The following is a 23,767-nucleotide window of genomic DNA, read 5'->3' as shown; positions in this document are numbered from 1 at the left end:
ATTATTGTTTGTGTATTCAATGAACACAGTTTAACAGATCGCTGGAACATTCTTTATGTAGGTGAAGAAACAAATTCACATTACAGCATAGGTAGGTTAGCAAATATATTTTAATATATATAATATAATATTTATATTTATTTTAGCACAATGACAAAATGGCATATTTTTATGTTTAGTTTTCATTTAAACTCATGGAGAAAAAAGCCACACTTTTATTTGTTTTAAATATTCTTTTTTTTGTCGCAAAATAAATCTTTCTTTTTTTCTACAGGAAACTCTCTCTCTCTCACACACACACACACACACACGCATACGCACATAAAACAGGAATAAATGTATATTTTGACACATTGTTAGATTTCAAAGCAGTGCTCTACAGCTTTCTCTTCCTGTGTCTGTCTGTCTGTTTGTCTGTCTGTGCAACAGTCTGGCCATTAAAGCAAAGGGTTGAATTTAATGCATCTGAAAAATACTGAACCAATCAGTAGCTCATCAAAGATAAGGGGCATGACGTCATTGGATTAACCCTTTAAGGTACAAGGGACATGTGTGGCCCACAAATAAAAACGATGCTAACTTTCTTTTTTTTTTGCAAACAGGTGATGCAGGCAAAACAGGGTTTAAAATGTACGGACAGTTATCCAAACTGAAAAAAGAGTTTCAGCTGTTTGTGATTCTTTTTTTTTTCCAATACGGCTTAAGACTTCCTTCTTAGACACGACTACACTTTTTTTGTTGTTTTGTGACTCCCTTTAAAACCAGCGGTGTAACTCTAAACCCAAAGGAACAAGAATCATTTTACGAATTCACATGATATTTCTACATTGAACTTCTAGCAACACATATAATCGGTAAGGCATTGATCTAAATTTGCAGCTTCACAATTATTGTGGCGAATTGCCGTTAGACTGGAGAGTGGCTGCATCACGGAGTCAGGTGGTCTCAAGTCAAGCTTCACGCTCCTAAGAGCAGATCTTTTTAGAGCAGACCCCTTGGGTAGTGATATTTATAGTCGAAAAGGTTTATAAACGAGGTGCTGTGTAATCTAAAATCTGAAGGTACCGGAACGTCTCTAAAATATCGATTTTCTTCAACAAGAATTATTCTAATACAATACAAATTCACGTTTTAATTTTATAGTGAACTTCTAGTAGCAAGTGTAATAATAGACGATGCATTTATCTCATTTCTACAAGGAGTTCTGCAAAGTGACTTTCTGCTCCATCTTGTAAGAATGCTTTACTGTATTTACGTGTGTGTGTGTGTGTGTATGTCTGTCGGTCTGTGTGTCGTTGTGTGTGTGTGTGTGTGTCTCCACTGTCTTAGTCGATGCCCTGTCTGTCACTGTCATCTTCGTCAGCATTTCACTTTAACCCTTCTTAAAGAAGTATCTGGTACTGGAAGAAGTTCCTCGTTCTCTTTTCATCGCATCAAGAGGACTGACTCACTGACTGAGTCAGACAGCGGTGCGGGAGATGCGAGTCACGTGACTCAGCTTGACTGTTGTTATGCGCGTTCTGGCTCGGCCACAGCGCTGTAAAACCCTTTTCCTGACGTTAGTTTTATTTGTAGCTTCTGTGGATGTCCTACCATCTCTGTTCTGTTATTTTATTACCCTGCTTAAAGATGAAGAACTGATGCGACTGAGAGAAATAAATATATAAAATAGAAAGCGCTCCAATAATACTACCACCGTGCTCCTCCCCTAAAACACAGACATTTTCTAACACAAGACTTCAAAAATACTGTATAACAATACATGTTTGCAGAGAGAACATTTTCAAAGTACAGACTGGAATTCTCACGACATGAACAGCTACATTACTTACAGAGATAGATAGATAGATAGATAGATAGATAGATAGATAGAAAGCCACTCTGTGTTCCTTCAGCTTAACATAGTTTGTGGTTTGCGATGTATCTAGGTGTGCCAAATTAAATTTTCAGTGATTATATATATATATATATATATATATATATATATATATATATATATATATATACTAACACATTTTGCCAACCAAGTATATCTCTGTTTGTTGGTGCCTAAGGTCTTACTGTCTGTCTGGTAGACTGGCCTGACAACATGCAGTTATCTACCATGTGAACTGCACTGATATTTATTGGTTTGCAGTCATCAGTAACACTTTACCTTGTCTCTTAATGACTGTGCATTTTCACAGCAGCTACTTAGTAAATACACCGGTGCTTCCACATCATTACAAGGTTGTTATGCTGAGTTACAATGTACTTAATGCGTGAGTCTTTTTGCACAATTGTATCAGAAAAGGGTTATATCATGCAAAAAAGATGTCCACATTCAGTACATTGTATCTCTGCATAATAACATTGTAATGACGTGTGAGCACACATGTATTTACTCAGTAACTGCTATGTAAGCACACAGTCATTAGAGATCCTTAATGGAAAGGGTTATCTAGTAATCATAGTGCCTTTGTCCACAATACTAATGTATGAGTTAACTGAGTTAGAAGGAGTATGTTTATGGATGCCTGTTACAAACAATCTCTCCGCTCTATAAAAACCTTTTCATTAAGAAGCTGGCTGTTTTTTTGTTAATAAATTGCATTCCATTATATTACATTAAAACTTTTTTTTTGCATGAAATAAATTAATGAACAATAAAACACACTGAAATAAAAATATTTACATACAACTTAATAAAAAATAAGAAGAATGCTATCTAAATATGTTTAAGGTTTGAATAATGTTGGGATCATGAAGTTAATAAATCATGATTTTACTGAATCATGAATATATTACTAACTGTTACTTTTTCCTTCGTGCGTCTTTGCAGTTTTATTTTGAAATAATCGGCAACACTTTAAAAATAACGGCCGCAAAGATTCCGAATGAATCCCAGAGGAATGACACGTGAATGTCTTTCCTCGGAGTTCTGAAGCCATTCGTTTTGAATTCAGGCATCGTGCATGAATGAACACTTCTCACAACACCCTGGTGGGCGAGTCAGGGGTATGAATGCCTGCCTTATACAAATGATCAACAGCATTTGTTACAAAGTAAAAAAAAACATTTAATAAATTATAAACTTGCAGATTTAACATGATATACGGTAGCAACAAATATAGTGCCTGCAAAATGCGAGGGACTGACAGTGCTGGAGGACTGTCTGTCTCTCTTTCTGTCTGTCTGTCTGTCATCTGTCGATAGTCTGTCTGCCTGTATGTCTATCAATGTTTTTGTCTGTCTGTCTGTCTATCTTTCTCTCTATCTATTTATCTATCTCTCTATCTCTCTCTCTATCTATATATCTATCTAGCGATCTCTCTCTCTCAATCTATCTATCTATCTATCTATCTATCTATCTATCTATCTATCTATCTATCTATCTATCTCTCTCTCTCTCTCTATCTATCTATCTGTCTCTCTATCTATCTTTCTATCTATCTATCTATCTATCTATCTATCGATCTCTCTATCTCTCTCTCTATCTATATATCTATCTAGCGATCTCTCTCTCTCAATCTATCTATCTATCTATCTATCTATCTATCTATCTATCTATCTATCTATCTATCTATCTCTCTCTCTCTCTCTATCTATCTATCTGTCTCTCTATCTATCTTTCTATCTATCTATCTATCTATCTATCTATCGATCTCTCTATCTCTCTCTCTATCTATATATCTATCTAGCGATCTCTCTCTCTCAATCTATCTATCTATCTATCTATCTATCTATCTATCTATCTATCTATCTATCTATCTATCTCTCTCTCTCTCTCTATCTATCTATCTGTCTCTCTATCTATCTTTCTATCTATCTATCTATCTATCTATCTATCGATCTCTCTATCTCTCTCTCTATCTATATATCTATCTATCTATCTATCTCTCTCTATCTATCTATCTGTCTCTCTATCTATCTTTCTATCTATCTATCTATCTATCTACCTCTCTATCTATCTATCTATCTTAAGGATTGACAACCAGTTCTACATTTTGCTAATAATGCTAAATTGATCACCAAGCTATTTTTTTTACCACCAATGATAAACTCTATGCATCACTCAGAAGCATTTGAAACGCCCACGCCTCCATCGCGACACCTCAGCTTCACCCGACGAGCGTTTTATTAGATGTGAATCTGTATTCTCTTTGCTTGTTTTACTTCAGGAGTTCATTTTTAAAAAAATGACAGATTTCAAATATTACAAGTATCTGAAACTCTGCTGTGTAGTTTAATCTCGAATTACTGATGGTTTTATGAGTTTAAACTGAAAAAAAAGGCTGTGTTTAATAATGAGAGCTGAATGTTCACATATTGTACTGGGAATATTTGAATGATTTTTAAGCGGTGGGAGAAGACAACATTAGTGGCTTCGCATTGGATGGGGGGAACTTGCATCAGAATTTAGGAAGTGCAGCAACCGATGGAGATTGAAAAGGTTTCTTTTTTTAATGCTTTGCATAGATTTTTTTTTTCATCACGATAAAATGGAAAACGCTTGGTCCTAGGGCACAACACAGGTTTCTTGGTTTAAAAGGGGGAAAGGATACCAGCTATTAAAAAACACACAAACACACACACAAGCTAGCTAGCTAACTACCGGACGCAACTTGGCACGATACAATGAATTCATTAAGTCATTAATTAATTAACCCACCACCTTCTAGTTTTCGCTACTAGTTGAGTGGCTGAGTTTGAACACAGTGGTAATACGGCAGTCAGGCAAAATAGGGCACGCATGTTAAATTTTCTCTCTCTCTTTCTCTCTCTTTCACACACACTCTCTCTCTCTTCCTTTTTCTCTTTCTCATAGAAAGGTGAAACTGTTTGTCCGAACTGAACTCATCAGGAACAGAACGCGGTACTTTGCGTTAAACGCATGGTAGCATTTTCAGAACATTCTCTTCTCCCCTCCTCTCTCTCTCTCTCTCTCTCTCTCTCTCTCTCTCTCTCTCTCTCTCTCTCTCTCTCTCTTGTGTTTACCACCTCTTTCTTTAAAGGGATTTGCAATCTCTTTTTTTTTTAAAAAAAGGGGAATGTACAATACTGAATACTGGCCTTTCGAATTCACTCACACAAAGGTATCTGGTCAGATGTCTGTTGTGTACAATAATTGCCACTGGTTTATGATGCATTCACATCTTTTGGTTTGTGTGTGTGTATATATATATATATATATATATATATATATATATATATATATATATAGAGGGCCTGCAGTTGCTGTGCTCTGACTTTTAAAACGCTGTGAATTTCACACTATTTGATTGGCACTTGTAATGGTGAAATTTGCATACCCCAATTACCCACAATTCTACAGCTACTGCTTTTTTTCACCTTAACTGGAGAGCTACTTTAACTTTATATATATATATATATATATATATATATATATATATATATATATATATATATATATATATATATATATATATTTATATATATATACACACATCTTGACTTATCAAATTCGTTTTGCAGTGTATATCGTTTCGACCAAATACCTTTTTTTGTACGGCTAACTGCGGAGATCTCGAAGATTCACTGTTCTTTGTTCATTTCCTTGCCTCCCTCGGCAGAGCTCCGCTCGTTGCGTGGAGTGTGAGAGGAAGTCGTACGGCTGACGTCACAAGCCTCTTCTCTTTCCAGACCCCACCGCGGACGAATCAGAAGAAACCTCGCGGAGGAAGAAGAGGTTTCTCCGATGACGTAGGTGGGGTCTATCGCTCTTTCCAGGAAGGCAATGGAATACAGCCGCTTTGGGGTGACCAGCAAGAGCTGACGAGGTCTTCTGCAATATAGCAACAGACTCTAATGCCCAAGAGGGGCAATTTTTTCCGAAGTGTTGCTGCTCTCCGTTCCTCTCTCACACAAGGACCAAACTGGATGCCTTTATCTTGCTCTCCTGTGCAGGGGGGGTGTTAAGTAGCTATGGGAGTTGACTGGCTGGTTAGTTGTTGGGTTGGTCGTGGGGTGTGTGTGTGTGTGTGTGTGTGTGTGTGTGTGCGTGAGTGTGTAGAGTAAGGGGGGTGGTGGTCGATGGGTCGTGAACTTCGACCTCAGACTTTTTTGGGTGGCGGGGCAAGCTTGATAATCTCATCTTCCGATGGCTGGCGGATTATATCTGTAGAGAGAGAGAGAAGGAATGAGAGAGGTCAGTTTTGCTTGTTCTTTAGTATCGTGGACCCTAGCGAGTTCTTTACTGGCATTACTGGTGATTTGAACCTCCTGGTATCAAGACCCCTTTTCTTTAACCGCTGGACCAGCCAGTCTCCTGAATCACCTTTGTATTTCTTGGCGGAGGGGATGCGAGTCAGTTTGGTGTCGATCTCATCATCCTCTGATATTTTGAGTACGGTGGTTCTGTATTCGATCACACGGGTCAGCAGGTCAGGGCGTCTGGAGATCTCAAAGATGTGCTCGATATAGGAGAGGTTATCTAAAACAAGAAAGAATGACACCATTTCATGTTCGTAAAATCAGCATCATGTAATTCACTCCAGTCAGGAAACTCGTGCGGTACAATATTTATTAAAACCACTACAGCTGTGGCCAAATGTTTGCATCGTTACCCTATAGAACTAACTCATTTTGCTTCATAAAGTCGAATGGAACCTGCTGAATAAAGTTACGTTAACACTGAATTGCATACCCACGCTTTGTAGTTTTCTATATGCTTAAGTTTTGCATCACCTAGAATTTTAGGATTGAGACATAATTTTAAAAAAAAAACTATATGAACATAATTTTGATCTTTTATTTAGTATCGCTCAATCAAAGAAACTACAAAATGATATCGCAAAAAAATGACCATAATAGTAGTACAGTAGTATTTCATGTTAGATTTCGAAATGTCAAATGTTTTGTTAAGAATATAGGAAACTACAAAGCGTTGGTGTGAAATTCAATATGTTAACATAACATTATTCAGCAGCTTTCATTGGACTCTATGAAGCTGAGGGAGTCCATTCTATATAGAGGGGGTGGAACTCAATATGTTAACAAGGGAACATTATTCAGCAGCTTTCATTGGACTCTATGAAGCTGAGGGAGTTCATTCTATAGGGTGATACAAAACTTTTGGCCACAGCTGCAGGTCTGCACCCTATGACGTTCTTCTCAAGGTAGTTGAATTACTCTGCTGAATTCCTTACCCTGGGCTAGCTTGTCATCCTTCTCCAGGTAGCTGAACCACTCCTTGGAGGATGTGATGTTCTCGCTCTGGTCTCCAGGGATGTCCTCCTTGCAGGCGGACTTCAGCTGCTCCAGGTCCTCGTTGGTGATGTTCTCAGAGAGCTCGGTGAGCAGAGAGCTGTACTCTGACATGTTCTGTGAAAGAGAGGGTTCGGTTATTTTACTTACAGTTGTTACAGGGCAGCACAAGGTTACAGTGCATTTAAATACAGCGTAGTTCACAGTAAATGTATTTGATTTTCTTAGCAGACGCCCTTATCCAGGGTGAAATATAATTGTTACAAGATATCACTTTTTTTACACACAATTACCCATTTATACAGTTGGGTTTCTACTGGAGCAATCTAGGTACAGGGTACAGGGTACAGCAGCAGTGTCCCCCACCTGGGATTGAACCCACGACCCTCCGGTCAAGAGTCCAGAGCCCTAACCACTACTCCACACCGCTGCCCCGAATACAGTTGCCGCCACAGTGCAAAAAAAAAAACGTATACAAAACAGACGATTTGGTGGAATCCACTGGTTCACTTTTCCTGGTTTTAGTCAGAATTCTAGCGGCGATGTTCTGAGCAAGCTGCAAGCGGGATGCCACACATTTTGGGATACCAGAAAAAAGTGCATTACAATAATCAATTCTAGATGAAACAAAGGCATGCGTTAGTCTCTCGGCGTCAGATATGGAAATAATTGTTCTAAGTTTGGCTATATTCACTCAAATGGTAAAAAGATACTTTAGTAACTTCCCTAAGATGAGTCTCAAATGAGAGATCAGGATCAAAGATGATCCCCAAACTCTTCATTTCTAGTTTAAGTTTTGATGAGAGACTGCAAGGGTCGAGCTCATGTAATCCCACATTTCAGCAGTGTGGAATAGTGGGTAGGACTCTGGACTCTTGTAACCAGGAGGGTTCAATCCCAGGTGGGGGGGACACTGCTGCTGTACCCTTGAGCAATGTACTTTACCTAGATTGCTCCAGTAAAAACCCAACTGTATAAATGGGTAACTGTATGTAAAAAAAATAATGTGACGTCTTGTAACAATTGTAAATCTCCCTGGATAAGGGCGTCTGCTAAGAAATAAATTTCCTTTTAGTTGGTTCTGTGAGCCCGATAGCATAACCTCTGTTTTATCTGAATTCAACGTTAGAAAATTCTGTGACATCTAATGCTTGATGTCTGTAAGGCATGTAGCTAATAACACCCAGGCCGAAGAATTTCCTGGCTTTTGGGACAAATTTAGCTGGGTATCATCAGCATAGCAATGGAAAATCACTCCGTGTCTGTGGATAATATCACCTAACGGTTTCATGTGCTGTTGACACAGCTAATGGATTTTTATCTCGCTACCGAAGGATATGTACCGTTGTCGATTTACCTCGCTTCCCGTTTGATGTAATTAAGTAATTACAGAGTGTCAGAGAACAGGGAGATGGAGCGACACAGATATGGTTGTTTTTTTCTGTCAGAGTGATTTTTTTCGCTCTAATCACCCTAGTCGTGTTACCATGGTTACTGATAAAAGCACAGCGTTTCAGCTTTAACCTGACTTTGGCATTCACAGCGCTCTGAGAATTTAACCCCCTAACTGCTTGAAGTGTTTTTAAAATACATTTTCTACAGCTCTGGCCAAAAGTTTTGCATCACTTAGAATTTTAGGATTGAGGCATTATATTATATAACTGGACTCTTGACCGGAGGGTTGTGGGTTCAATCCCCAGTGGGGGACACTGTTGTTGTACCCTTGAGCAAGGTACTTTACCTAGATTGCTCCAGTAAAAACCCAACTGTATAAATGGGTAATTGTATGTAAAAATAATGTGATATCTGTATAATGTGAAATAATGTATAATGTGATATCTTGTAACAACTGTAAGTCGCCCTGGATAAGGGCGTCTGCTAAGAAATAAATAATAATAATAATAATATACACTGCTGTGCAAAAGTCTTAGGCATGTTGCATTTTTATATTCTGGTGCATTATGAGCATCAACAATATATATTGTGGGAGTCTGGAACCAACTCCCCAGTAATGTTGTTGAAGCTGACACGCTGGGATCCTTCAAGAAGCTGCTTGATGAGATTCTGGGATCAATAAGCTACTAACAACCAAACGAGCAAGATGGGCTGAATGGGGCCAACTCTCGTTTGCAAACTTTCTTACATTCTTTCTTTTAGTTCTTATATATTACAGGGTGATTAGAAATATATATAGCTGGATATTCTCAACAGAGCAATGGCTGTTCACTCCAAGTCTGCGGATAATTGTCACCTAACAAACATTGACAGTCATAAACGGAAATGAAGCAAGTAACAGGTACAGTATATTCCATCCTTTCCATCCTTTCCATGGGGGAAAACTACAAAGCGGTGGTATTTAATTCAATATGTTAACATTATTCAGCAGGTTTCATTCGACTTTATGGAGTGAAATTAGTTCATTCTATAGGGTCATGATGCAAAACTTTTGGCCGGAGCTGTAGTTGCGAATGTTGGAGCCAGGTAAGGGTTAACTGTCAGTGACACGTTGCCATCTCTCCACCTTTTCACACTTTCTATAGAATGCTTTTTGGCTCCTTTTAGTTGCTAGGCAACCGTCTCACGGCTGAAAAGACATGGGCATGGTTGCCATGGTTCTGTCAGCTGTGTGTGAGAGAGAGAGAAAAGAAAGAAAGAAAGAAGGAAAGAAAGAAATAAAGAAAGAAACCCTTTTCACACCAAATCTAGTTAGTATCACTGTTCCATGAAGTATTGAATAGGTTTCCTTAGATTTTGATTGATAATCAACCTTCATAAAATGCTGTGCTAGAAAGATTTTTTTGTTTGTTTCCCTTATTTCGCAAAACATCTGAAAAGAGTCCTTTAAACCTCAGTTTTTAAATGTATTTAATCTCTCTGGGCTGTTTTTCTTTCGGTAATTACACACGGTACACAACTCATAGATTCAAACTCCATTCTACAATTTGAGTACAAATCACATTGCAGTCTCTTCTGCCACAAAGACTAAATCTCAGTTATGAACAACAACAACATAAATGCTTTATAATTGCATTATTATCCTAATACAGAAACACTTTCCATGAAGTGTCTCTAATTGCAGTGTATTTACATTGTAGTTACTGAGTAAATCCATGCTTACACATCATTACAATGTTATTATGCAGAGTTACGATGTACTTAATGTGTACATTTATCTGCATGATAGAACCCTAACCCTAACTCTAACCCTTTTCTGATACAATCGTGTACTTACGTATATCGTGCAAAAAGATTTACAAGCATGTATTTACTAAGTAACTACTATGTAAATACACAGTAATTAGAGATTCTTAATGGAAAGTGTTACCAAATAATGTAGCAAAGTCTAAGTAAGTGAATGTTTTAACCACATGCAAAAAGAGGTTATAGGTTATAAAGCATTTGTGGTTATAGAGCTTTTAACCTCATCTCACCGAAAGGGGACAGAGCCCGTCAGGAAATGACTTCTTGAAACAAAGCACATCTTTCTATTTCATGCTTTATAACCACATTTTTAAATCCCCTTGATGTTATGTGAGTGGTGTGCTCCAAATAAAACACCTGTGCACACAACTATTAGATACAGAAATACTTCCAGTCAGATACTTGTGTGGTTAAAGCTGGGTTGGGTAGAATGAAATCCAGGAATATTATTGTGTAGATTCTGTTTTCTGTGTTACTTTATAGCGAATGAACAGAATTTCTGTTGTAAATAAAAAAGTATTACAATAAATAAATAAACAAATAATTTAATATAATATAATGACCCTTCCCCCAGGACCTGGCCTGGTTGCCTCGGTAACAAAGTCAGCGGTTGCTATGCAACAGCAGCAGTAACAGAGAGAAGCAAACTAGTTCTAAATTAATATGCAAGAATGAAAGCGAGAAAGATGATATTAGTCATTATAAATCATGCAAGCGCGGAGTTGCATGTTTAAGAAAGGTGTTTAAAATGATTTCCATCTCTGAAATAATGCATTCCAATTGAAGAAAACGGTGTAACATGCGTTAAAGTCAGGTTGAAAATAACTTCTCTGAAGCACATTGTCAGCTATCAACTTACATTATACTTCATTAAAACTCTTCTTTCAATCCAATCCGGGCTTTGATAATGGATGCATTCGTTTATTTATTTAGTTATAGCAATCCCACGTGCTTTTATGACAGCCACGAATGCTATCAATAGAATAGGCAGATTGAGATAACCAATAGACTCACTTAATAAATGCAATTACTTTATAGGGCCCAGTAGGGCTGTAATACCAAGGTCAAGTACAGAAGCCCAGCCTAATGCAAAGGTCGTGTTTGATTCAGAAATAAAACATCCGTTAGGCATAGCCAAACTGAAACACGTTTCTGCAAAGCCCTCTGATAGCAATGCTCCCTCGGGCAAAAGAAAAAGCAGAACTTCTGAAACTACCTGTTCCCATTGAGACCGACGCAGCTGCCTGCAATCCTGCGCCACGAGGAAGAACCGCAAGACCGCATTTACTGTACAGCTGCGGACGAAAGTGTTGCATCACCCCCATAGAATGAACTAACTTCGCTTCATGAAGTCAGATGAAAGCTGCTGAGTAATGTTATGGATTACACACCGCTTTGTAGTTTTGCATATACCTTATATATAAGCTGCATGAAACAAAGCCATTTAAACATCTAACCCTATTAATAAATAAAAATGAAACGATCTACTGCAGCTCTCTCAAAAGCCCATATGGTAACAGTAGCAATGCGATTTGGTTTATCTCTGCTATTGCGTTCAACTTTACAGTAAAACAAGCCATTTTCTTGGTGTCTGCTTAGTATCTTCAATAGACTCAATATCAGAAATAAAAGACCTTCACAGTCTGTTTAAAAAAACCTCATTACTCAATATAGTTTTAGCTACAGGCAGTTTTTAAATTCCTTACCACTGCTAGTTGAAGAATGCAAGGAAGTATATTGGAAGATCAAATGATATTTTAGTAGTGTGCTAACGGGTAGAATTGTGGGACATTGGCTGAACAACTCTGGTCAAAAGTGTTGCATCGCCCTATAGATAGAATGAACTAATTTCGCTTCATGAAGTCAGATGAAAGCTGCTGAGTTATGTTATGGTAACATATTGAATTACACACTGCTTTGTAGTTTCGCATATACCTTGCAGAATGACTGACAACCATTGAAAAATGTGACATTTCAAAATCTAACATGAAATACTACTGTACTAGGTTCAGGTAGATATGTTTTAAACGATATCATTGTGTAATTTATTTGATTACACAATGGTGTTCAATAAAATATCGGAATGATGTTCATATAGTTGCATTTTTAAAAAAAAATTACTTCTCAATCTTAAAATTCTAGGTGATGCAAAACTTTTAGCCAGAGCTGTAGAGCCGATTCAACTAAATCAAACAGACCAAAACATTACTATTTTTTTGCCTACTGAAACGTTGATCAAAGCACTTTATTCAAGGATGCAATTTGAACAATTTTGTGACAGTAGTGATAAATACAGACTTTGAAAAGATACCAGAACCCAATGTACCGACACAAACCTTGAGAAATATATACACTTCACAGTGTGACCCACAGCCTAGTTATATATCCTGTCTCTTCCTATCTGCCCCCTCCCCCTTCCATTCACTCAGGCCTTGTTGCCTTGGAAACCCAGCTGTGACTGGGCAGCGAGCTCATTTCCTGGAGTCGTTATGGGCACGCTTCCTGCTCGAGGATGGGAGAGGAAAAAACAGCAGCTGGATTTGCGATCTGAATTAAAGCTGAAGTAAGCCCTTGAGCCCTGACTCTCTGTCTGTCTCTCATTAACACAAAAGCTGTCAACCCCATTTATAGTTTAATGCTACAGCAGAGTAGACAGACTGCACAGTTTAATGAATGCACCACATCTCTCTGCTGGCAGCCGAGCAGTTAACTCCAAAGTCCCGTCGATTGTTGCGGGATCTTGTGTGTACAATAGCTGTATTCAAAAGGTCTATACCAAGGATTTCCGGAATAAAACTGCTGAATCATACATTCAAAACAGGCGAGGTTGCGGATTGGTTGGCTGGAAAATCGATTTTACTTTTGGAAGCCAGCTGCAAATAGCAGACCATTTGTTTCTGCTGGACTAACAGATATTCTGCCAAATTTAGCAGCAATATAGCTTTTGGATGGAGTCAGTGTGAGCTTGCTGTTGTGCAGCTCTGGCCAAAAGTTTTGCATCATCACCCTGTAGAATGAACTAATTATGTTTCATAAAGTCGAATGCTACCTGCTGAATAATGCTACCTTAACATGTTGGACTTGCATACTGCTTTGTAGTTTCCCATATAGTTAACAGACAAAGAAACCTTGAAATTCTAGGTGATTCAGAGCTGCAGGTTCCATACAGCACAGTTTGGAAACACCCAGAGTCAGTGGGAACACCCTCCACCCTCCAGCTACACCTCACCCAGGCCAGCCAGCTCAGCTATACCTGGGGAGAGGCAGTGGAGGCGATACTGGCTTGTCAAGGAACTGTAGAGAGAGTGGGTCTTTGTTTCGGTCGCTAATCTAAATGGCAAACGGCAGGAAAATCTTCATGAAAACAAGAGCAGGTGGTGTGATTTAAAATCTCAATGAGAGAGAGAGAGAGAGAGAGAGAGAGAGAGAGAGAGAGAGAGAGATTCACGTATGTCAATCCAGACTAAGCTATTATAAAATACGTAAATGGACCCTTCCGTAATCCTGCCATTTTGAAGCTATTTTTATTAAATGACAGTGGTATTCTGTGCTTCTATAGTCCTCTATTCAGATAAAAATGCTTCACCCTATATGTGGAGAACTGTTTATCCAATTTAGGTTACTGAGAATTCTGTTGATATATGGGGGGGGTTGTGATGTGTTTATGTGCACGTCATACTTGCACTTCTGCATTTATCTGGATAACCACTTATCCAGTTGTCATGAAACTTGCTATTATCATTATTTAGCCTACTGTTTTTGAGAATATCAGATTCTGGAGATATAGGAGGGCAAAGCGCAGCCCTGCAGAGTCTGCTGTAGAGGTGGACTCCAACAAAGACTGTAAACTTTTACATAGCCAGGATGCGAAACCTGCGCTCCCCTGACTGCCAATTCTGAATGCCATTTTCAACTCAAAGTCTTTTTTTTTGGGGGGGGGGGGGGTGCTTGGATTCAGGGGTGTCACTTGGATTCAGGGGTGTCTTCGATTTCCATTTCCAATGTCAAGACAGCACCCTGGTCTTCATTCCCTGCCTTGGGAAGATAATGTATCAACTAAACAGATTTCTTTCCAGCTGCTTCTATCTGCTCCCATCGCCTTCTCTCTCTCTCTTATTCATTTAAAGGTCACTCTAGTCTCAGGTGCACCGAGTACATCAGATGCAGCCTGGTACATTTCTATCGATCCACGCAGCGTCCAGACATGACTTCTGTTCTCTGCAAAGTCACACGGTCGGTGAGTCAGTGTACAGCTACTTTGCGGTGAAATGTTCATGCATCATCCTCCTTTAGAATGAACTCAGGATCTCAACTTGTCTAGACCTTTTTTTTGTTTAACGCAGTATCATTTTTAGTTTCTTTGATTACATGATGTTAAATAACATATCTAAATTATGTTCATATATATATTTTTTTTAATTATGTTTCAAATTCTAGGTGGTGCAAAACTTTTGTCCAGAGCTGTAGATGTGCTTTGTAAATCAACAGCAGCTTGATCTCTCTCACACTTAGATAACCGCTATACCATACCACCTCCAGTTAGCTGGCGACCAGGCTGTGGGATTCAAACCCAGCTGGGTTTCCTTGGCTGCTAGTCCTCTGGGCTCCAACCAACCACCTCCAGAGCACACTGTGTGTGATTCAGTGGCAGCTGTGGGATTGAACACCAGTGTATTCTCCTGGCATTCAACTGCCCTCACCACCAGTTAGTCAGGAGATGAATAACTGAGTCACAGAGCTGTGGGATTCAAATCCAGCTCATCCTCCCCCGACTCCCAGTCCTCTCACAACTAAGAGTTACACCGTGACTGAATGATTGATTGATTGTCCGAGCCTGTACAACCACAGCTTGGGGCGCAGAGTCAATAGCCCAGCGGGTCCTGCCATTGATTCCCGTTTGGAGTTGATGCACTGTGACTAAAGTTGGGTCCAATCTAAATAAGGCTGAATAACAACATGTAGTCTTTTACACTAAGCTTTAGATAGATTAAATATCCATCTCCAGTCGTATGAAGATCTGGCTCACTGTTTTTCAGTAGTTTAGAACAAAACAAACTATTGCAGGATCACAGTGATTCAGCATCTGCAGCTCTGGCCAAAAGTTTTTGCATCACCTAGAATTTTAGAATTGAGACATAATAAAAATTAAATGAATGTAATTTAGATCTTTTATTTCAACATTGTGCAATCAAAGAAACTACAAAATAATGATGTCGCAAAAGTCTATACCGGAAGCCATAACAGTAGTACAGTGGTATTTCATTTTAGATTTCGGAAATGTGACATTTTTCAGTTTTTTTGTCAGTTTTTTCTGTCAATGGAGAATCACAAAGCGCTGTGTAATTCCAATATGTTAACGGAACGTTTTTCAGCAGCTTTCATTCAACGTTAGGAAGCAGAATCAGTTCATTTGATAGGGTGATGCAACACTTTTGACCAGAGTTGTTCAGCCAGTGTCCCACAATTCTACTCGTTAGCACACTACTAAAATATCATTTGATCTTCCAATATACTACCTCGCTCTCTGCTTTCTTCAACTAGCAGCGGTAAGGAATTTAAAAACTGCCCGTAGCTAAAACTATATTGAGTAATGAGTGTTTTTCTTTTAAAACAGATTGTGAAGGTCTTTTATTTCTGATATGAGTCTATTGAAGATACTAAGCAGACACCAAGAAAATGGCTTGTTTTACTGTAAAGCTGAACGCAATAGCGGAGATAAACCAATCGCATTGCTGCTGTGACTATATGGGCTTTTCAGAGAGCTGCAGTAGATCGTTTCATTTTTATTTATTAATAGGGTTAGATGTTGAAATGGCTTTTTTTCATGTAGCTTTTAATAGGTTTTGAAATATTCATAGTTTGCATTGACTGGCTGTGATGTTTAATGGTTTGTTTTTTTATAGAATAGAGACCATCCTGTTTTGTCTTTCTCTGTCTGCTCTTCAAGGTGATGCTAAACTTTTGGCTGTAGCTGTAGTTAAAAAAAACAGCCTCCCCTGGGTTGAGAATGATGTCATGAATGGAAGCATAATCTGGCTCTCTGATTGGCTGAAAGCAGAAGTCTACTGCTCTGTTGAATCACCCCAGTAATGTTTATTAGGCATTCTGACCTCATTCACCCACTTCTCTTTCAGTCAAAACCCTGCCATGTTTCAGTGATAAACATCCTGTTTCAGATTTCTCACCCCTGCTTTGAATAGAGACAGTACAGAACCAGTAAGAGAAGCGAGTCTTTTCCTCAGGGGAGGCCTGCTTTAAAATACAATCACATACCAGACGGAACACAAAGGGAAATTGCATCAAGTTGAATGAAATCGAATTACTGCGCAGAGCATTTTATTTCTGAGAGAGAAAGTGGATTAGATGCTGAACAACATTCAGCATACTTACAGCACCAGCTGCTATCTCGAATCGCCAGTTCTGATTTAACTATTTACTAACCAGACTTGTTCTTTTTGTGTGTCAAATTATTAATACGAGTAAAGTTAAACCCCCCAAACCAGCCCCCTCCCCTCCCCTCCCCTCCCCCACTGTACAGCACACACTTTGTCACTGTGGCTTGATTCACTGATACCTATTTAACATTTGGTTCTTAGGCTATGGAAATTAAAAAGTCACATGACAGCAAATAGAACAAGATTAGTTCCGTGGTCAGGTTCAAGGTCGCCGCTACATTTTGCCAAAGTATGTACTGAATTAAAAAATATATAAATTTAAGTTTTTTTTTGTTTTTTTTTAAATGGAACGTAACCATGGTAATTCTGGACAGGTTAGGATTGTATTTAAATATTACTCTACTACTATTAAGGCTTCCGGTATAGATTTTTTTTTAAATGCGATAGCATGTTGTTTCTTTGATGTTAAATAAAAGATATTAATTATGATCATACAGTTTTTTTAATGATGTCTCAATTCTAAAATTCAAGGCGATGCAACACATTCGATTTAAAGTGAAGCACGTACAAGGGGGCGCTAATCTCATTTACAAGAGAGGAAGCCATTCTTCACATCAGTTGCTTGTCTGCTTCCTAGAAGCTGATTGGTCCACTGGTTGCCAAGGATACCAATGATTCAGCATCCACAAAGCGATTTGGCAACCTGCCACATACCCCTGCCACTCTCTGTGTGTAAAACAAGGGTCTCCTTCCCTCTGTCCTAAGTCTGTCTCCACTTCCAGCTGTATCTTCCGGTCCTGGTTTCTGTGTTGAGTTTAAAGTATTGGCTCTATAGGGTTCACTTCGTCAGCTCCGTTTAACAAAAGCTTCCACCCAAAAGACTTATTTTGTCTACCACAGCGATCAGCGTTCTTCGTAACCCAAAATGTGTCTGGAGGAGACACAGCACTCTAGCATTTCCTACAGATGTCAGGACTGCCCAGTCCCTGACCACATTCCGGCGCCTTCTCAAGACTCACCTCTTCAAAGAGCACCTGTAGAACTCCTCTGTTTGTATCCTGGGACACTATCACCCTTCATGTAAATGTGCTTTATTTTGCTCTTATCTGCCCCCTATTTTACTGCATTTAATCCTGTACTTCAGAATACTGTAATCTGCCAAGTGTTTAACCTGTAGTACTTTGTATTTAATCACATCCTGATGTAACTATCACTATTTAATCATATCCTGATGTAACTATCACTATTATCTGCTTTATTATTGAATTGTGGTTTGTCACACTTGTACTTTGCTTGAACAAAAGTTATTGTATTTCTTGCTCTTATTGTATTACTTGTATTGTAACACTTGAAATGTATTTGCTTATGATTGTAAGTCGCCCTGGATAAGGGCGTCTGCTAAGAAATAAATAAATAATAATAATAATAATAATAATAGCATTGGTATGTACTGCAGCGGCTATGAGAATTGGGTTGCATCATTGAGAAATGCAAGCTAGCTGTCACCCAATCTGATTGGGATCAGCCGATTGAATGTGACGTCATCAAGCAAAAATCATCCCATTGGAATGGGTCAGTAGGCAACTACTAGCCTCCCACAACAGGTAGAGTCAGTCCAGATCAAGCGCTTTAATGCACGTCGCACGTAGAGGGCGCTAATAAGCTGTGCTGAAATAATAGTAAAAAATACTTTAATAGTAACACAGTTGGGTTTAGGGGTTGAGATTATTTTTAGGGGTAGAGATTAGGTTTAGGGGCAGACTTTAGGTTTAGGGGTAGAGGGTAGATTTAGGGTTTAATAGGTTAGCAGGTACCTACTGGCCCATTCCTATGGGATGATTTTTGCTTGATAACGTCCCATTGAATCGACTGATCTCAATCAGATCGGCTGGCTAAAGAGCCGGGCTCTCTTCTTCTGTATGCGTGGATTTAGAGCCTTTAACTTTGACTCACCGACAGGGGGCAGCATCCGTAACAACACGGCGATGTGACATAGTTTCCTCAAGCGAAAATGTCGACCGTTTTATTAAACGGGGATGTCTGGTTTGCTCGCAAGCTTAACGCAATTGATTTGAACGCATTCAGGCAGTTTCTGAGAAAGCCAATGTAGTTTCTGCCACCCACAGCGACATCAAAATAGTTTTTTTTTTAGTACAGGACTTCCATATTAAAAACGTCCCACATCAAAACAAGGAGGACCACTTGGCATATTCTCCATTCATTTCTGCCGCAAATTTTGACCCATATAGATTTGGGTGGATTCGGTAGTTATGGACAGTATACTGGCTTAAAAAATGTATTTACAGTGGAATGTTACATTTAATAATAATAATAATAATAATAATAATAATAATAATAATAATAATAATAATAATAATAATAATAATAATGAGAAAAAGACCATTTATCTGCACAACAAAATAGTATTTTCCAGACTACAGTTAAGATCGGTATGGAATGTTATAGATATCAAATCGATAACTATCATCATATAAAAGTATTTTCAAATGTTTAAAATGAAATGCTTTTGTCAGCGAGCTGGAACGGCTGGCTGTTCTGTAAACGCTATGTGTCGAAACTTAACCCGATAGCAACCAAAGGGACGAATAAAGCTTTATTTAATCTACAAATAAAATGAGAGAACGCTACATGTCGTATTGAATACTCTGTATCGGCAAAGCTACGCGTTTGGTTATACAGATAGCCTTTCAATTGTGTCTTTCCGTTTAAAAACAAAACCACAAAAAAAATAGATAATATAATCAACGTACAGAAATAACTTCAACTGAACTGGAGCTGGCAAACCATGCTGATGGAATGCAATGCACATCGAACAGCGGTATGGATCGCTCATTAAATACAGAAATCCGGAATTTGATGGGTGTGTACTGTACTTACTGCGGCCGCTGTGTATCCAAGTCTCAGAAACAGCTCGAGCTTTCGCTCCTTTCTGGAAAGATGACGAAAACAGGAATTTAAGGGATGTGTTTTTTTGGTTTCTTCCCCGGCTGTATTTGAACACAATTCCGAATCCAACCTCCACCGTTTGACTCTCTGCCCTTTCCTGTAAGATCGCTGGATGTATCGACTTGTATTACAACAGCGTCTATATGATCTACGTTTTAATGTAGCCTCTCTCTTCCTCTGATGTCCGGTGCAGGACGTCTCTCGCCGGCTTCTCTGTCTGCTATTAAGGAAACGCCTTTTTTTTTGCTAGCAGAATGTTGTCTGACTCTGTTCTCGCTCTCTCTTCTCTCTCTCTCTCGCGTGCTCAGTGTCAATGCCAGTCTCTCTCTCAGTCTCTCTCTCTCTCTCTCTCTCTCTCATTCTCTCATTTTTTAGAGGTGATGTCATAACACAATCCGGCCAGCAAATTCCCCTCCTTCCCCGGTCTTTCTCTCAATGCGAGACGGGGACGGTGAGTTCAGAACACAAAAGGCACAGAGAATGGCAGTGGAGAGGAAAGAGAGGGAGAGAAGGAGAGAGAGAGAGAGGGAGGAGAGGAGGGAGGGAGTTTAACTAGTCTTTCAGCATACTGTTTTATTTTTTTACTTTTAGCATTATTATTATTATTATTATTATTATTATTATTTGTTTATTTAGCAGACGCCTTTATCCAAGGCGACTTACAGAGACTAGGGTGTGTGAACTATGCATCAGCTGCAGAGTCACTTACAATTACGTCTCACCCGAAAGACGGAGCACAAGGAGGTTAAGTGACTTGCTTAGGGTCACACAATGAGTCAGTGGGATTTGAACTGGGGACCTCCTGGTTACAAGCCCATTTCTTTAACCACTGGACCACACAGCCTCCAGCCTTATGATAATGATACTCAGAGTCTTTGGCGTCTGTGCAGCTGGAGATCAGACTAGCGTTTGGGTATAGCGATTATTTCAAAATTAGGAAGTTCTGGCAAGGTTGTCTATTTTAGGAGTGGAAAAAAAAGGAACAACGCTGTCTGGTTAAAATCGGAGTTTTTCTCCTTTTTGGTACAAAAGAGAAAACAAAAGAACGCCATGGCGGAAACTGAAGTGAACTAACTGATTGAAAAAGTGAGCTACAGCTCTATATAGAATGAACTCATTGTGCATCATAAAGTCGAATGAAAGCTGCTGAATAATGTTACGTTAACATATCGAATTATATACCCGCGCTTTGTAGTTTTCCCACATACTTAAATGAACAGAACACAAGAAAGTTTACAAACGAGAGAGGAGGCCATTCGGCCCATCTTGCTCGTTTGGTTGATGAATGAATGAATGAATGAATGAATGCCTTTATTGTCACTATACACATGTACAATGAGAGTAAGAGCCACTCCTTTTTTTCAGTGCCAACATGTACATAAGATAAATAAAATAAAATAAATATAACAACATAAGATAAAATAAATAGTGCCCGGGGGGGGGGGGGGGGGGGGGAGGTGAGGGGGACTGTAAAGTGCACAGTTCTGAGACGCTATATACCTATACTGTGAAGACAATGCATCTGTAAGTTTAGAGTGGTTATGAATTTGTGAAAAAACGATAGTAGCTTATTGATCCCAGAATCTCATCAAGCAGCTTCTTGAAGGATCCCAGGGTGTCAGCTTCAACAACATTAATCTATTATGCCGAGTATTTGTACTGAGCGTCTGTTTGAGAACAATAGGCGACTCAGCTTCTACAGCATTGGACAATGCTGTGTTCAGAGCTGCTAGAGGCAGGCAAAGTGACACCGAATGACACCCTTATAACCCGCTTGTGTTTTTTTTTTCTTTCAACACAGCAGGGCTGACGGATCTGCAATCCTGCCAATAGCAAGTTATTGTTCTCCAGAGAGAGAGAGAGAGAGAGAGAGAGAGAGAGATTACAAGCCTATTCAAGAAGTCAAAGCGCTTACCAGAAGCTTATTGTATTGTAACAGAATGGATTGAAATTAATATATATATATATATATATATATATATATATATATATATATATATATATATATATATATATATATATGAAGAAAAAGGTCGAAATTCTCAAAAGGAAAAATGCATCTATGATCTAAGAAAGTTTGCAAACCAAAAACATCAAAGCAGCATTCCATTAGTGGATGTTCTCTTATTTATTTTATAATTCTTGTTTGTAGAGACATGGAAATTGTTAACGTTTTTTCCCTTTAAAGTAAAATACAAACTGTTAGAATCCATCGTGTTTAAATGGTCGGTGTTTGAGAGTGGAGATTTTTTAAAGCCTCTTATTCTTGTCATGTGACTCATTTCCGCTTCTAGGCAATAAATGTTTTTCTTTAAAAAAAAAAAAATTGAAGGTCACTCATAAAAACCGCTCGGATTGGCTAATTTCACTTCAAAAGCCGTTTTTTTAATGTCTTGTGACTTTTATGGTTCCTTAACTTGGCAAGTCTCGTGTTGATCACATTGAAGTCCCTCCAGAGTTTTATTGTGGCCAATCTTACAAGGAGATGACTAAGTTAACCAAAAAGCAATCCTTTGGTGAGCAGCACAGAAACCAGGACCGGAGGAGACGCAGTTGGGATCGGAGACAGACTCAGGACAGAGGGAAGGAGACACTTCTTTAGAGAGAGAGAGAGAGAGAGAGAGAGAGACAGAGAGAGAGAGAGAGAGAGAGAGAGAGAGAGAGAGAGAGAGAGAGAGAGAGGTGAGGGGATGGAATGGGTTACCAAGGATTACCCGATAGTTCTATGTCCTTTACAGTAACTTACAGCAATTGCAATGTCACGGTTTACCACTGGAGGGCAGTAAAGTAAAGCTCACAGAATTAATTCTAAACTAACCACGTGTTAAGTTCTCGGCTTTATTTCCTGCAGTACCTGTTTTTGTCCACATCAGCTGTAGGCAAGTCTCTGGTTTGCTAACAGCGAGATCTACAGGTCTGGACAAAAGACAACATTTTAGGATTGAGACCTAATTAAAAAAAAATCAAAAAACTATATGAACATAATTTAGATATTTTATTTAACATCATGCAATCAAAGAAATTACAAAATTATATCGCATAAAAGTCCACCAACGGAAGCCATTATTATTATTATTATTATTATTATTATTATTATTATTATTATTATTATTATTATTATTTATTTCTTAGCAGACGCCCTTATCCAGGGCGACTTACAATTGTTACAAGATATCACATTATTTTTTACATACAATTACATTCTTTTTTACTCATTTTTTGTAAATAGTAGTAGAGGACAGTATTTCACGTTAGATTTTCGAAAATGTCCTCTTTTTCAATGTTTTGTGAGTTCTTCATGAAGTATCTGGGGAAAACTACAAAGCGGTGTGTAATTGCGATAAATTAACGTGACGTTATTCCGCAGGTTTCATTCGACTTTATGAAGCAAAATGAGTTCACATAGGGTGATGATGCAAAACCTTTGGTCATGTGCTTAACTAAAATGCGATATCATTGCGTAGTTTATTTGACGGACTGATGTTAAATAAAATATCTAAATTATGTTCATATAGTTTTTTTTTTCTATTATATCTCAATTCTAGGTGATCCCCAACCTTTGACCAGAGCTGCACATGCGCGTTCAGAGAGTCTAGAGCGTCACTCAATAAGCAAAGTTCGCTGTCGAAGCTGCTTCTGCTTCTGCCGCTTCTAAACGTGGTGCCTGCCTGCCTGCACATCACGACACAGAGCATTGCGTCTCTAACGCCTATCAGGGTTATATCTGCTCACATTTCCACCTCCAATTCCCTGGACATCCCAAACACCCTCGTCTGCGCATAGCAGACTAACACCCCCCGCCCCCCCCCCCCCCCCCGCCCTTCGGCCCCCTCCAGTGACAAAACAGGCAGTAAATGGGAGTCGAGGCGTTGAGGGTGGGGCTCAGGTTTCAAACCCCACGCTGTTATTAATAACTGCTTTCTCCACTTTCAATTTGAAAAGTAATATCAGTCAGTTTATTCCCTCGAGTAACTTAACCCGTCCTCTTCGGAGCTGTA

General features: G+C 38.8%; 1 protein-coding gene across 1 annotated transcript; it reads right to left on the bottom strand.

Annotated features, from left to right (window-relative positions):
* Positions 1-92: 92 nt before the first annotated feature.
* Positions 93-20,086, bottom strand: LOC131735562 (astrocytic phosphoprotein PEA-15-like). Its single transcript, XM_059021672.1, has 4 exons — positions 19,701-20,086; positions 7,149-7,323; positions 6,278-6,433; positions 93-6,118 (listed from the first exon to the last, which is right to left on the bottom strand). Exons 2-4 carry the CDS (start codon positions 7,318-7,320, stop codon positions 6,054-6,056), a joined length of 393 nt encoding a protein of 130 aa, XP_058877655.1. The 5' UTR covers positions 7,321-7,323; positions 19,701-20,086; the 3' UTR covers positions 93-6,053.
* Positions 20,087-23,767: the final 3,681 nt, after the last annotated feature.

The sequence above is a fragment of the Acipenser ruthenus genome, unplaced genomic scaffold (genome assembly GCF_902713425.1).
Source record: "Acipenser ruthenus unplaced genomic scaffold, fAciRut3.2 maternal haplotype, whole genome shotgun sequence".
Lineage (NCBI taxonomy): Eukaryota > Metazoa > Chordata > Actinopteri > Acipenseriformes > Acipenseridae > Acipenser > Acipenser ruthenus.
The sequence above is the reverse complement of the archived record's forward strand: the minus strand, read 5'-3'. Positions and strand labels throughout refer to the sequence as shown.

Excerpts from the sequence above, each read along its gene's own strand:
- LOC131735562 (XM_059021672.1), bottom strand. The coding sequence starts at position 7,320 with ATGTCAGAGTACAGCTCTCTGCTCACCGAGCTCTCTGAGAACATCACC. Across the intron at positions 6,434-7,148 it reads GGATGACAAGCTAGCCCAGG|ATAACCTCTCCTATATCGAG; the intron begins GTAAGGAATTCA and ends TTCTTGTTTTAG. Across the intron at positions 6,119-6,277 it reads CTCCGCCAAGAAATACAAAG|ATATAATCCGCCAGCCATCG; the intron begins GTGATTCAGGAG and ends CTCTCTCTACAG.